The sequence below is a fragment of the Triticum dicoccoides genome, chromosome 2A (assembly GCF_002162155.2).
Source record: "Triticum dicoccoides isolate Atlit2015 ecotype Zavitan chromosome 2A, WEW_v2.0, whole genome shotgun sequence".
NCBI classification, from domain to species: Eukaryota; Viridiplantae; Streptophyta; class Magnoliopsida; order Poales; family Poaceae; genus Triticum; species Triticum dicoccoides.
In genome coordinates this window covers 765,520,408-765,533,965 of record NC_041382.1, presented here as the reverse complement: position 1 = coordinate 765,533,965, position 13,558 = coordinate 765,520,408, and the positions used below count along the sequence as shown (strand labels likewise).

General features: G+C 43.4%; 2 protein-coding genes across 2 annotated transcripts; one reads left to right on the top strand and one right to left on the bottom strand.

The window, feature by feature from the left end:
- Window positions 1-2,942: 2,942 nt before the first annotated feature.
- Window positions 2,943-5,587, bottom strand: LOC119358383 (probable ubiquitin-conjugating enzyme E2 23). The gene is made up of 3 exons (XM_037624956.1): window positions 4,412-5,587; window positions 4,188-4,313; window positions 2,943-2,951 (listed from the first exon to the last, which is right to left on the bottom strand). Exons 1-3 carry the CDS (start codon window positions 5,585-5,587, stop codon window positions 2,943-2,945), a joined length of 1,311 nt encoding a protein of 436 aa, XP_037480853.1.
- A 293-nt stretch (window positions 5,588-5,880) lies between these two features.
- LOC119358382 lies at window positions 5,881-9,327 on the top strand. The gene is made up of 4 exons (XM_037624955.1): window positions 5,881-5,941; window positions 6,749-7,119; window positions 7,196-7,290; window positions 9,141-9,327. The coding sequence occupies exons 1-4, from the start codon at window positions 5,881-5,883 to the stop codon at window positions 9,325-9,327; spliced, it is 714 nt and encodes a 237-aa protein (XP_037480852.1).
- The last annotated feature ends 4,231 nt before the right edge of the window (window positions 9,328-13,558 follow it).

Sequence of the window (13,558 nt, the reverse complement as noted above, 5' to 3'; positions counted from 1 at the left end):
ATTGGAGATGGCACTCCTTAATGGTGTCCATGAGCAATGGTGGCAGGCACTATGGTGCCAATCTGGCCACCCACGCAAAGCTCTAGCTGGATACAACCCCGTTTGGATTGCCGGCGCCCCTGATAATTTCACCTTCACAACCTCCAGGCGCTACATGTACCTAGACAAACGCCCCCCAAAGCACCACGGGAATGGAACCCTGCCACCGTCGTCAGCCGCACGGGCAAGCCTGGTGGCGGAGAGGGGAAGGCACACGGGGATGGCTGCGAGAAAAGTGGATCGAGTCGTCGCCCGAGTTGCCACGCGGACGACTGCTAACTTATATAGACTGAGAAGTAAAAAAATAATTTGCAAATAGGGAAAAACAAAACTATGGATTGATGGCAGGAGGCAATGACATAGTTAAAGACTAAAAGAATATGACTGAAAAGCAAGGGTCAGAAGCACAACAGCGGCATGAGGGGGCCAGCAGCGAGGGTCAAAAGCACAACAACAGCGGCATGAGGGGGGAGAGGGGGCCGCGGACGACGTCCATGGGGCGCTCCGACGGGGTGCGGACCAGACATAAGAGAGAGAGAGAGAGAGGGGAGTGGGGGATCAGAGAGAAAAGATCAAAGAGAGTGGGGGACCATTGTGGACTAGCTGCTGGTGTCGCTCTACAATTTTTTTATGGATCGAGTACTTGGCTGCTATTTGTTTGTAGGACCATGGTTTTTTTAACACTGTAGGACCATGGTCTGATGTTCATGAATGCATTAGTATTTGCAGTAATTAAAATACTTGCGACGGAAATATTAGAAAGAAATATTTATTAAAGGAAAACTGATATTTGGGGCTCTATTGTGGACTAGCTGATCATGGTTCTTAAAGAACTATTTTTGGGGGTTGATTAGAAACGATATTTCTTTTGGGTGCCTCAATCCTGGTCCTCCATGAGCCCTGATAATGGTGTCAAGGAAAGTGGTTGCGTTGGCGCGGTCGATGTGCTCCTATTGCTGACATCAGCGTATGAACAAAAGAGCACCAAACAATGAAAACACTTTATTGTCTAACCGGTCATCTCATCTTCGAAGTGGGCAAGTATGAAAATGAATTCATGATAAGACGAGGAAGAATCTAATGGATAGAGAGATATAGCTCAGTACTTTCCAATATCACGTGAACTCTGAAATTTATTTTATACCGTTGCAATAAACGGGGTCTTTTGCTAGAACACTTCTGCCAATAATGTGCACGCGGGTAATCAGGGCCTAAAAAGAATGGTGTTATATCAGTTCCATTTGTTCACTAAGAGAAAAATGCGCAGATAGCTGGACCCCGGTTATGGAATATGCAAGACATAGAAGGAACCCGGTTTCATAACAACCAAAAAACTGTTTCCAATTTCTCGATTCAATAGAATCCCAAAGAGGTGCATATGGTACCCAATGTCAAAAGTAGGTCTCACTACACCTATTGCTAATCCTAAATAGAATGTAACGACGTAGGGATTTCTATGTAAACATAGAATCGTATTTTCATAGGCTCGAATGACCCCTTCTCATAATAAGAATGTGCGCGGTCTGGTTCGGTATGGAATAAACTTATAGTCTGATGACCGTGTCCTTTACATGATTATAAATTCATAACCCTAGCGCCCATTTTGTAAAAAATATATTTCATTTCCCGCTTTGAAATTGCATTGTACATCTTCATAAGTAACTTTAGTGATTTGGTTTTGCATAGTTTATGAAAAGATTTGCTCACATTGAGCATCATGTGAGTGGTTATTATGCATTTTGAAGAAGTTATTTTCTTGGAAAGCAAAGGTATAGTAGATTTTGATCCAAACCCAGTAATATATTTTTTCTCAATTGCTTGTGCAATATATGGAAGTGGCATATATTCGATCGATAATCTGATGAAAACTTTATAAGAATGTCACATGTATATATAAATCATATCATTTTCTATTTTTTTTAAGAATCGGCACTGCATGCCAGCAGTTTCACACCAAAGGAAAGATAAGGGAGGCAGAAGCGGACTGTGCACAACGAGGTAAATTATCGAGTACCACACAAACTCTCAACTTTTTTTATAATATCCATTGTAAAACAAGGGATATTTTGCATGCACAATTTTCATGAATAACGGATGTGTTTTGCACATAATCGAATACACATCAACTTTTCTCCCGTTGCAACGCACGGGCATTTGTGCTAGTGATAACTAAAATTTTAATTATTGAGCTTTCTGAAAGCAATGACACCAAACAATGAAAAAACTGAGATAATTAATTCTTTGTTGCCCTACTATAATGAAGAAAGAACAATGAATAGAAACTTATTAGGAGCTTGAACACCAAAATGAAAAAAGAACACTGATTACTCGAGAAGAATAAAAAGGACCGAGGAATAAGAGCAAACTCGAAGAAAAAACTTAGGGAGCCGAGAGACTTAAAAAAAGAAACTAAGAGAGGGTCTGGTGTGTTCTGTTTGGTTCTGCCGTTAAAAAATACTACGACTGAAAATGATGCAACCATAGTCATTGAACAAAGACTTAAATGATAAACTGAACAGTCATACAGAGTTGTATCTCCAATGTGAAGGACTAAGTGATGAGAAACAAGCCTGTATTCAGAAAATCGAACTAGACCAACATGTCACCACGACCAATCACTCCTCCAAATCACCTTAACCACTCTCTCGTTGCCATGAATAAAATAATCACCATGTAATATACACACCATATGTACATACTAGTCTATTTTGGAACATGATTTTGATTGAATATCTAGAAGCAACTACACTCAAAATGGCAGCCTGAGTTAGCAGTGCAGCAGCTCCCATTCGCCTAGCAAAATTGATGTAGACAATCGGGACTGAAGAACACTAATACCGTCCCCCGTGCAAAAATCACTTTTCTGCCAAATGCCCCGACACTCGTATACCTAGTTTCAGCTGCTAACGACACTGATGAAAAACACCCAAAAATTACGCACAACACTAAAGACAAATGAAGTGCACAAAAATCGCTCGGTAATTGTTTGTTTGTACTGTTTTGTACACACTAACACTACAGTTTTAGTAATTCTTTTTTATGTTATATATAAAAAATATAATTCGGTTACTGTTGGCAAAGGGTTTGGGCCATCTGTGAAGTCTAGTGTACCCACTGTTTACCGCTGTATCAATGAGCCAAACTTTTTCCAAGCCACACTTGCCTGACAAATTAGTTAGTTATGAACGAAACATGCATGCCCTTAGAACTGAACGTTGTCTGACAAATGAAATAGCTACCTAACACAACAGCTGATTGATTAATTCCCAGAAACAGTCGAAAAAACTACACAAACCGCACAAAATGGACTTTTTTGTTTCTTTTTCAACAAAGAATGTTAACCCAGGATTCTCCTTCCATTCCCTTTACATATACTCCAGTGTGTATATACTCGTCATGCAAGGCCAACGATCCTCATACATTTAGCAAATGCAGATGGAAATTTAAAAGATCATGCTGTGAATCCAGGGAGGTGAATATATCCGAAACACGAACAGATTAAATCAACCATTATAACTTGAGGGGCTAGTTTCAATCTCCACCACTTCATATCTATCTAAAATCACAAATTTTGATTTTTCATCATTTTCTAATAAAACTGTAATTACATAGTCCGCGGGTCTCAAGCTAATCGTTATCCAGAGGGCTACTCGTCAGCCTTCGTCCCCTCCTCGGCCAAATCATGTCTGTTCACATCCTCAATGTTCCTTGTCATGGCAACATCGATGGTCTCTGCTGTATCACCACTAGTGCTTTCATCGTACGTGGGTGTAGTTAATCTGAGCTTTTTGATGACGACAATGGCATGTATCCCTTACACCGAGCCACCATGCCGTCGGTCATTTGGAGCAAAGACTGGGTTGCAAGACCCAAAAGGCTTGTACTCTTCTTTGTTGTTGGGTTATCATCTTCAACACCATTATCATCAGTTGGATTCCATAGAGCATGGTCTAAAATAAGATAAAACACATTGCCACATCAATTGAGATGAATCCATACAGATAATAATTCAGTATAAATTAATGATGTTGGTTTAAGTTGATTTTTGGTGCCGGTCAGTTGGGACAAACCCAAGTCGGTCCTGGTTTAAGTTGATTTTTATTTTTGTTTGTATAGAAGTGGACATTGTTAGAATGATAGATATATACCGTGTTAGGCGTATCCAGTTCTTCAGGTGCATCAACGATGTTGTCAACCACTACCCAATTGTGCATTTCATCCAACAGATCCAAATAGTGCTCCTCCTCGACGACAACAATCTCATGGGGAAATACCTGCAGCACACACCAAATCAGATCGAAAACAATTAATGAGTTGAGTAGAGTCCAACAAGAAGTGACTAGTAGAGTAGTAACAGAAATTGTCAGCGTACCGTTGACATGCTACCATCGCCCCACTTGACTTGGACGTGTCGATCATTGAGAAGGTCAACAACATGCCCCACCCATGAAAGATCGGCTGCAACCACACTCTTCTTCTTCTTGCCCTTTAGCAATGGTGTGATTTCACCGGTGGTTGATCCTGACGGCAGGAGACGAATGACAATATCTCCATAGTCAGCAGATAGGCGAGACCAGTCTTTTTTCAGGGCGTACACAGTCACAATATCATCGCACTCAACCTCCCTAGCTTTGTTGAACCATGACACGCAAGCTCTTGATGATGCCCACGGGCTTTTTGAATTCAGTTCCATCAGCAAAAAAAAGTAATTCTTCACACTAGCATCAATAGGAATCTCCACCTTTGCTTGAGCTGTTGGTGCTTCACATTCATCATCGGTCACATTGTCTTCGCGAAAAAAGCATCGGTCAGCTACCCCCCAGCTACAGTCGTACGCGGCACAGAAGAAAGTAAGATCGTCTGGATTCTGGTAGGCGGAAGGGGCCGATGCCTTGATGAGCCCCTTGTCCGTGCCATGATGCATGGATGCAATCCAGTAGACAAGGACGCCAGACGTCTGCACCTTGCTGACTTTGCCTATCTCACGGTTCGGATTCCAGGAGCCGTTGAGCCAGCGTGCCGCCTTGAAGAGGGAACAAGGGTCTGGTGCGCTCACGTGCTCCCCGGGGTTGAGGAGACTGTTCATTTGATGACGATACATGGTGTTTCTGCGGGCGACGGTGCCATCCACTCCTTTTAGCTTCTTGGATTCTGCGTTGGTTACCCTGCACACCGCCCCATCATCAAACAGCACATCCACGTCGATGGACACCTCGACGACCTGGCCGAGCCATGGCCCGGACACGACGAAGTCGCCAAGGTTGAAGCTCCTTACACGACGGAGGGTAGAAGGGGACACGCCCGTGAAGACATGCGTCTCCGTGTCGCGCTTGGCCAGGTCGAGCGTGGTGTTGACGCCGGTGATGACACCGAGCTGGCCATTATCGTCGGACACGGAGCCGACCACGTCGTCGGGGCGTAGGTAGCTCCTGTCGACCACCTTGAGGTCGCCGGCGTTCTTGTACACGACGGTGTTGTCGGCGAGGAGGAGCTTGAATGTGTTGACGGGGAGAGAATTGTTCTCGTGGTCCGCCTCGGCGTCCACCATGACGAGGCCATGGTGGAGGACCGTGTGCCCGAAGCTCGCGAGGTCTAGGTTTTGGATTCCGAATGGATAAATTTTCTCGTGGGGGGCGAGACTCTCGGTTACCACGGTTATCGAGAAATTCCGAACATATTTCGGACGAAATTTGTAATCAAATTTTGAATTCAAACTTTTTCAAATCAGACATAAGACCAACATTAACACTTTCAATCACATGTTGGCCGGTAGCCCAGTGGAACCAGGGCCGGCCCTAGCATCTTAGAGGCCCTTGTGCGAACTTCTGAACTCCACCGGCCATGGGCCCTCGTCTTGGCACGGCTCTGACTGCCACGACTATCATCAATAATGTTGTGGCAGGTGTGTAGTGGCTGCGACCCGTCGGAAGAACCGACAACGAGATTCATCCAACGAGAAAAATCATTGGTTGCATGGTGCCTAATTAGTGGAGTATTGCATGCTTTTTTTAGCTTGAATCGAAGTATTGCATGATGCATGGGGCCTAATTAAAGGAGTGTTGCATGCTTTTTAATTTTATGGGAAGGAGTATTGCATGCTGCGACTCATACTTGTCAAACTAAATGAGATTTTTGGCTGTATGGAATGGATACACATCTCACACTGCATAGATCCGGCATTAATTGAGATTGGTAATCAAGGATATTAGCAGATTGGCTGATTTCATGACCAAAATTTTCACCGCAGAGTTAATTCCTAGCTTGGTCGCGCAGCGGGAGCAGGTGACTGGCTGAATGGTTGTCTCTTGGCTGGTCTTTTTACCTTCTCTATCTTTTCTTCTTCCTAATATGCTTATATATCTACTAGAGACATGCAAACGGATGGGCCCTGCTTGGGCTGGGCCCTAGGCGGCCGCACTCCTCGCCATGCCCCAGGGCCGGCCCTGAGTGGAACTTCGTCTGAATGATTTCTATGCGACCAAGTCTCGAGTTCAACTTTCCATCGGGCATTCTTTTTTCAAATCATGTTTTACGTATTCTGAATAATAAAGCAAAACTACTAATAAAGCGATTAGTGCTTCTGGTCGTACGTCGTCAGGGTTTTTGCAAAAACGCCCTTGTGTCTTTAGATATTCAACCCGCTGTCCTTTTTAAAGTGAATTCTGAAAAAAACGCTTCGTTTTTACAAAAAGACCCCTACGTTTGTAAGATATTCAGTCCGCTTCCCTCTCATTCATCTTATCCAAACTGGCCTTTCCAGCGACAGCGGAGCACGAGCAGTTGAGGGGCGGCGCCCTTTTCATCGGACCTACAACCGCGGCGGAGGAGAAGGCGGACGTCGTGGGCGCATGCTCGAGTAGCACCGGCTCGAGCTCGCCTCGCTCCGCTAGGTCTTTTCCCCAGCGGGATTCGCCACTCACGGCCACCAGTGGTGACCTTAAGGCCTCACCATGGCGAGGGTTTCGGGCGCCTCCACACTGGCGTGGCTCCGGCAGCTCTTCTCCGACGCCCACCGCGCCCCCACACGCAGCTCCGTCTCCAAGATGTTTCTCCGCAACCAGGTGGCCATGGGGTGAGACGGTGAGTTCATCCCCTCCCCTATCTCCCCCTTTTCTCTCTCTAATATCTGGTTTGATCCTCCATGGTAGATGTGCAGGGTAAGGATTGGATGCTTGAGGAAGGAGGGGTCGACCTTGCCTTGCTGCAGCTCGGGACGCACCACCATGGACCGTCCTCCTTTCTGTCTTTCAAGTGAGTTCGCCCCCTCCTCTCTCTGCTCTTGTTCGTGGCCATTGAGGCGTTTGGGCTCAATTGGCTGCTGTTTGAGGTCACTTTTGTTGATACTGTTAAAGTGTTGATTGTTCCTCGAATTGAACAGCAAGGTTAACCATGAATTTGTTAGTTGAATTGATGCCTGACTGAACTACATTTGTTAGTTGAATTGTTCAATCTTGAATTTAGGGAGTTGCTACTGAAGGATGGAAAAAATGGGTACTGTTTGTGGCTCCCGTGGTCATCAACTTGCTACTGTTTGAGCTCAATTTTTTGGTAGCTTTTATGTGTTAATTTATCCATGCTTTGTTGCATCCCACCCTCCCCTTTGGTGACGGCAGCCAATGCTTATATCGGAGGAGCTGCTGCTGCGCTTCCTTCTTTGTTTTTTCTGCTACATGTTGCAGGTGTTTGAGGCATCGACAAGCAACGACAAGGTTCGACGTCAGTTGAGCTAGCTGCTGGGGACGCCTCTCTCTCTCTCTCAATTATCTCTATCCCCGTCTCTGTCATGATATTTAAAAGCCATATATTAATCTCGTCGATGCCTAATTCCAAAATCCCGTCTCGCTCGCTCTTGATCCCCCGTCCCTCTCTAGAGTTACGAGATGCGCCGCCAGCATGGTCCCAACGGCCGCCGCGAGTCTCCCCGATCGATGTCGCCGTCTGTCTGTGCTCCGAGCTCGATGGTTCTCCGGCCGACAAGCGTTTGTTCGTGTCGCCGCCAGCGTTAGGCGTTGCTCGCCACTGCCCCAGATCGCCGCCGTACATAGCGCTCCACCGTGCCCCCCACTGGATCCCCTTCCTCCTGGTCATGCCATATTGCCGTGCGTCATCGTCGCGCCCAAGCTCTATGAGATACTTGAAGAGGGAGTGCTTGGGCTGCTTCATGTATTGTCTCAAAACAACTTGTCGTGCCATATTGCCGTGCTTCATGTATTGTCTGAAAACTTGAGAGTTTCAAGGATCCCAAATATTCCAAAGGATGAGAAAAGTGATGAAACGCTTCCAAGTTTGATGTCCTGGCAGTTTGGAGTATTCCAGTAGCACACCAAACAACTTTTGCTGTAGGACACTGAATGAATAGATGAGAGCAAGTTTCTGTGGCTTAGAGACACATGGGGCAGATGTCTGAATCAAGTATGGTCTTGTGTAAATTTTGACATGTGTTCAGTCTTCCGTTATGCAGTAGCCATCCAAAAAAAATACATTGTTGGGCACCCTTGACGACTAAAACAGAGAGAGTGGGATAATCAATTCCTTGGTATCTCTATCCTCAACCAAACTACGGATCATCCAACCTTCGGTCAGGTTCATTATTCTTCAACCTTAGTGCTGCATATCCCTATTTGAATGATACTTGGTGCATAAAATTAGTGATTCAGAACAATCATTTTTTTTCTTTGTTACGAACAAATCTACAACTCTCCCAAATAGAAGATTACCACTAAAAGAGAACAACTATTAGTCTTGATAGGTGAAGTCAGATTGTGTACTGACATGTTGTAATCTCTGTATCCTATTTCTTGCCACTGCTTGTGTTATTTTGCTTACACAGAGTGGCCATGTTTATCTTAAATTTCCTTTGTCAATTGCCTTTAAGTTAACAAATCAGGGTAATAAATAGAATGTGTCTGTTCCATTACCCACAACTGTACCATTATCTACTATTGAATAGTTGGATCAATAAACTTTTCGTAATCTTTTATTGTAGAAGAGCAATGTTCTACCTGCTTATAATTATATGTCATTCCTGAGTTTTATTTGTAAGATGATGATGATTGATAAGAATTTATGCCATTCTTTCTCCTGCCCCCTTCTCTCTGTAGAGTTAACTACCCGTGGAGGTTTGAGGAAGAGCTCGCTGGGCAAATTCGTTGGTGGGCTCAGTCGGCGAACGACAGAGACACTCTGGCAAGGTCGAGCCGGCGGCTAGGCTTAGCCAAAAGGAGGGCTCTGGAGGTCATGGGCAGCAAGGGCAGTAACTGGCAACACGAATGGGTTACCATGTTGTAATGAATGTCGTGGGCTTATGGGTTCTTGACTCGTGAGTCATGCTTACTGGGCTAAGGGCATCTGATATTTTCTTGATTCTGTTCCAGCACAATCCACAGCTTTATGATCAGTAGATGGGATGACTGTTGTAAATTAACATCCTCTTTCGCATTGAGAGAGAGGCATGGTAGTTATTTTGTATTGCAGCTCAAAACTGGTAAATATCACTTCTCCTTTGAAAAGGTGCATTGTGCTCATCGATAAGTTTTGCCCCTAATTTTTTCTCATTGAGTGTTGGTACATTTGGTATTGTTCGACATGCTATCGAATATAGTGTGTGCTCCCATTTTAGTCGATCAATTATTTTCACTTAGTAGCGAGTGATTGATGGACCAGTTATGCCAGTAATGTCCTTAATTTTAGAGAAGATGCAAAACAGATAACAAGGATGAGCTTTTATACTTGCCGGTAGTGTAGCTTTCTGCTGGACCATATATTCTGCCAGAAGTTTTAGTGACCAATGGAAGCTTTGGTGTATTTTTTTCAAGCAAAAGTAATCGTCTACTACCCATGTCAGGTTTCGACTCAAATTGTGGTACTTCTGTTGGCATTGCTTATCTTTTATGCCTGATGTGAGTCTTAGTGCTAATAATAACTATTTTTTCCCAATGGTAAATCTACCTTTTCCCCATCATGTGACTTAAAGCTAATCTATTCATGGTTAGTTTTTCTTCCTGTACAAAGGTCATCTGTTTCGGTACAGTTTTTCTTCGCTTTCTTTTACTGTAACATGGACCATGCTCACACGGTCGCAAATTGTAAACAGAGATGGAAACGTGCATACAGATCTCTCAAGCATGCAATATTTTTCCAGGGTGACAATTTTTTACTTGGCTTTATATCTGAAGACACCTTTTGGTTGGCTCTATTTGTTGTATATAAGTTATATCTGAATATACCATTGGATGCTTATACCATAACTGATGGCCCTGGATAAGTTATATCTGAAGATACCTTTGGTGACCCCTTTCTATGTTCATTGGTAAATAATAGCGGAAAAAAACTCGAATGAAACCATGAGACGACATAGAGGAACACTACTTGGGGCAGTACAATGTTATAATGGTCGCTTTGTTGAGAGGTGAGCAAAGACATGAAGCCAACAGAGCAACTGGGTGGGTGGATCATGACTAGCTCTGATTTACTTCGATGTCTCGGTGTTCAGTTTATCTTTTGTGTACGATTATTTGTCCTGCTCTTGCAATTCTCACACTCTATGTGAGAGAAGATCCCACAAGAATTATCATTGTTTGTGTTTAAGAGGGCCATAAGGTTTATGCATATCATAGTGAGGTATTGAGTTACGTATTTGCTATAGACTAGATGACTGAATCTCAGTCAAGTTTTTCAAACATGCAAATTATATCGCGGTTCATTCTTCATTCTCCAACAAGGCAGCACAAGGGGACTACATGGAGCAACAACACCGGAATTTATTTATGCATTTGCTTTAGCCAAGATATCTGAATCCCGGGTGACTTTTCAAACATGCAAATTATGTTAGGTTCATGTTGCAACGCATGGATAATTAAATGAAGAGGGGCAATTATTCGTTTACTAGGGATAATGAGATGGGGAACGGGAGGAGAGACAGTGTGTGCAGTTCATCTCGCAACGAGTGTCTTCTTTTTCTAAGAGCGTGCGTGTTTGTGTAGGCAAGTCCTTATTTTTGGTCCAAGCCCAAATAGTGCAGAAAACAATTACAAATAAAATATAATTTTCAAAAAGACAAAACATTCTTTGAAATAACATCTGTTAAAAAATCCTTTTTAGAGAAATGTTTCAATTTACTAAAAACATTAACTGTTCATAAAAAAGTGTTCCAATTTTCATGTAAACGTCAACTTTTATTAATAATAAGAAAATTTCCAGGTTTAACCTTATCATGGACAGTTATTAAAATTGGATATAAGAAAAAGATCAAAGGCACATGAAGCAGGTTTTTTAGGCTAACCACACACTTTATTATTTGCTCAATAATGTTGTGAGGAATACACGTTTTTTGGCACATGAAGCAGGTCGTGTCCCTTTTCTCGCCCGGTGCAACGCACGGGCATTTGTACTAGTAAAGCAAAAAAGTGCAAAACTGGAGTTCGATCCTGGGACCTACCGAAGCTTGAAGTAGGCGTCTACCACCACGCAAAAACCACGGGCTATGCTATGACTGAGACGCCACCCTATTTATCTTCACTCTGAGGGTTCAAATTCAAAATTTTCATTTTTTTGCTCGTCATGCGTGTTTCTCGTACCCAAAATGATTGCTTTTGTACCTGGGAGATCAATTTCTGACAACATTCTCATCGCCTATGAAAGTATGCATACTATAAAAAACAAGAAGGGCAAGATAGGATATTGTGCAGTAAAGCTTGATATGCATAAGGCATATAACCGCGTTGAATGGATCTTTTTGGAAAGAATGTTGAGTAGGCTCGGCTTTCATGGTGATTTTATTGACTTGTTGATGGCATGTGTCAGTTCAGTTAAATACAGAGTCAAATTTAATGATCAAGAGACATATATGTTTGTGCCAAGCAGGGGCCGCCGTCAGGGGGACCCGTTATCACCTTATTTGTTTCTCTTATGTGCAGAAGGGCTTTCAAGTGCTCTAGCTCAACAAGAGGAGGTTCGTGGCATAGAGGGTGTTCGGGTGTGCAGAAATGCACCATCAGTATCTCATTTATTATTCGCTGATGATTCCCTTATACTCATGAAGGCAGATATGATTAATGCAACCTCGTTGAGATCAGTGCTTGATGCTTATTGTGCTAATTCAGGCCAGCTTATTAGTGAAGCCAAATGCAGTATTTTTTTCAGTCCAAATGTTGATGTGGGAATAAAAGCCCAGATGTGTACTGAACTTAATATCCACACTGAAGCAATACCTGGATGTTTTTCAGTCCAAATATTCTGAAAAGTACCTGGGCCTACCCTCTATGGTGGGGCTGGATAAAAGTGATAGTTTTGTTTATTTGCTTGAAAGGATCATCGAAAGATTGAAGGGATGGAAGGAGAAGCTACTTTCCACAGGGGCGAAAAAAATTCTCTTGAAGGCAGTAATTCAGTCCATTCCAGTGTTTGCCATGGCTGTTTTTAAGATCCCAAAAAATTATGCAAAGAGATGAATGATGCTATGTCTGCCTTTTGGTGGGGAGATTCTGAAGATCAAAAGAAGATGCACTAGTTTTCTTGGTGGAGAATGTGTGTTCCAAAAAAGTTGGGCGGCATGGGATTTCGAGATCTATTTTCGTTTAACATGGCTATGCTCTCAAAACAGACATGGAGATTGCTAAATAATCCCGACTCACTTTGTGCTCAAGTCTTGAGAGCGAAATATTATCCTGATGGGAAATTACTGAATGCAGGTCCAAAAAAAGGCTCTTCTTACACCTGGCAGAGCATTTTTGCAGGACTACAAACTTTTAAGCGTGGACACATTTGAAGAGTTGGCTTAGGAGAAAAAATTAACATTTGGGAGGACCATTGGATCCCAAATAGTCATTCCAGGAAAGTTTTTACCAGGAGGGGAAACTGTATTTTGCGTACTGTTGATGAGTTGATTGATCAACATAATGGTAGCTGGGACGAACAACTTATCAGAGATATTTTCTTACCCATTGATGCGAACAATATTCCTACAATCCCGTTGAGTCCACATCTACAGGAAGATTTTGTGGCATGGCATAAGACAAAAAACTTTTTGTTCTCTGTCCGTTCTGCCTATCACATTGAATGGGATCATCAGTTCGGCGCACGAACTAGAAGAGAAGATGAGCAAGGCTCTGCTGAACCGAACCCGGTGTGGGACATTTTATGGAAGCTGTAAATTCCAAGTAAGATTAAGGTGCTTATATGGAAGGCTCTGCATGGTACAGTTCCAGGCATGGCGATTCTTGCTTCACGACACATACCCGTCTCACCACAGTGCCCTATTTGTCGGTCAGGTCCGGAGAATATTCGGCACTTGTTATTTACATGCACTCGTGCACGGAAGGTTTGGTCTGCGCTTGGGCTCCTGGATATCACTGATGATGCACTGATTGCAGACATGTCAGGATCAGTAGTACTTGAGCATATTATTTGCAACCCAAACAGGAAGTCGCCGGTCCTGGGTATGTTAGGATTGCAGGAATCAGTAGCCGTTGCGTGTTGGTATGTATGGTGGCAAAGGAGGGAAGCAGTGAAGGGCGAAACT

Bases quoted from the DNA above. Each gene is read 5' to 3' on its own strand.
- LOC119358383 (XM_037624956.1), bottom strand. From the start codon at position 5,587: ATGGTGGACGCCGAGGCGGACCACGAGAACAATTCTCTCCCCGTCAAC. The intron at 4,314-4,411 runs GTACGCTGACAA...TGTGTGCTGCAG, and splicing joins GCGATGGTAGCATGTCAACG to GTATTTCCCCATGAGATTGT.
- LOC119358382 (XM_037624955.1), top strand. From the start codon at position 5,881: ATGGGCCCTCGTCTTGGCACGGCTCTGACTGCCACGACTATCATCAAT. The intron at 5,942-6,748 runs GTGTGTAGTGGC...TACGTTTGTAAG, and splicing joins CATCAATAATGTTGTGGCAG to ATATTCAGTCCGCTTCCCTC. The intron at 7,291-9,140 runs GTGAGTTCGCCC...TTCTCTCTGTAG, and splicing joins TCCTCCTTTCTGTCTTTCAA to AGTTAACTACCCGTGGAGGT.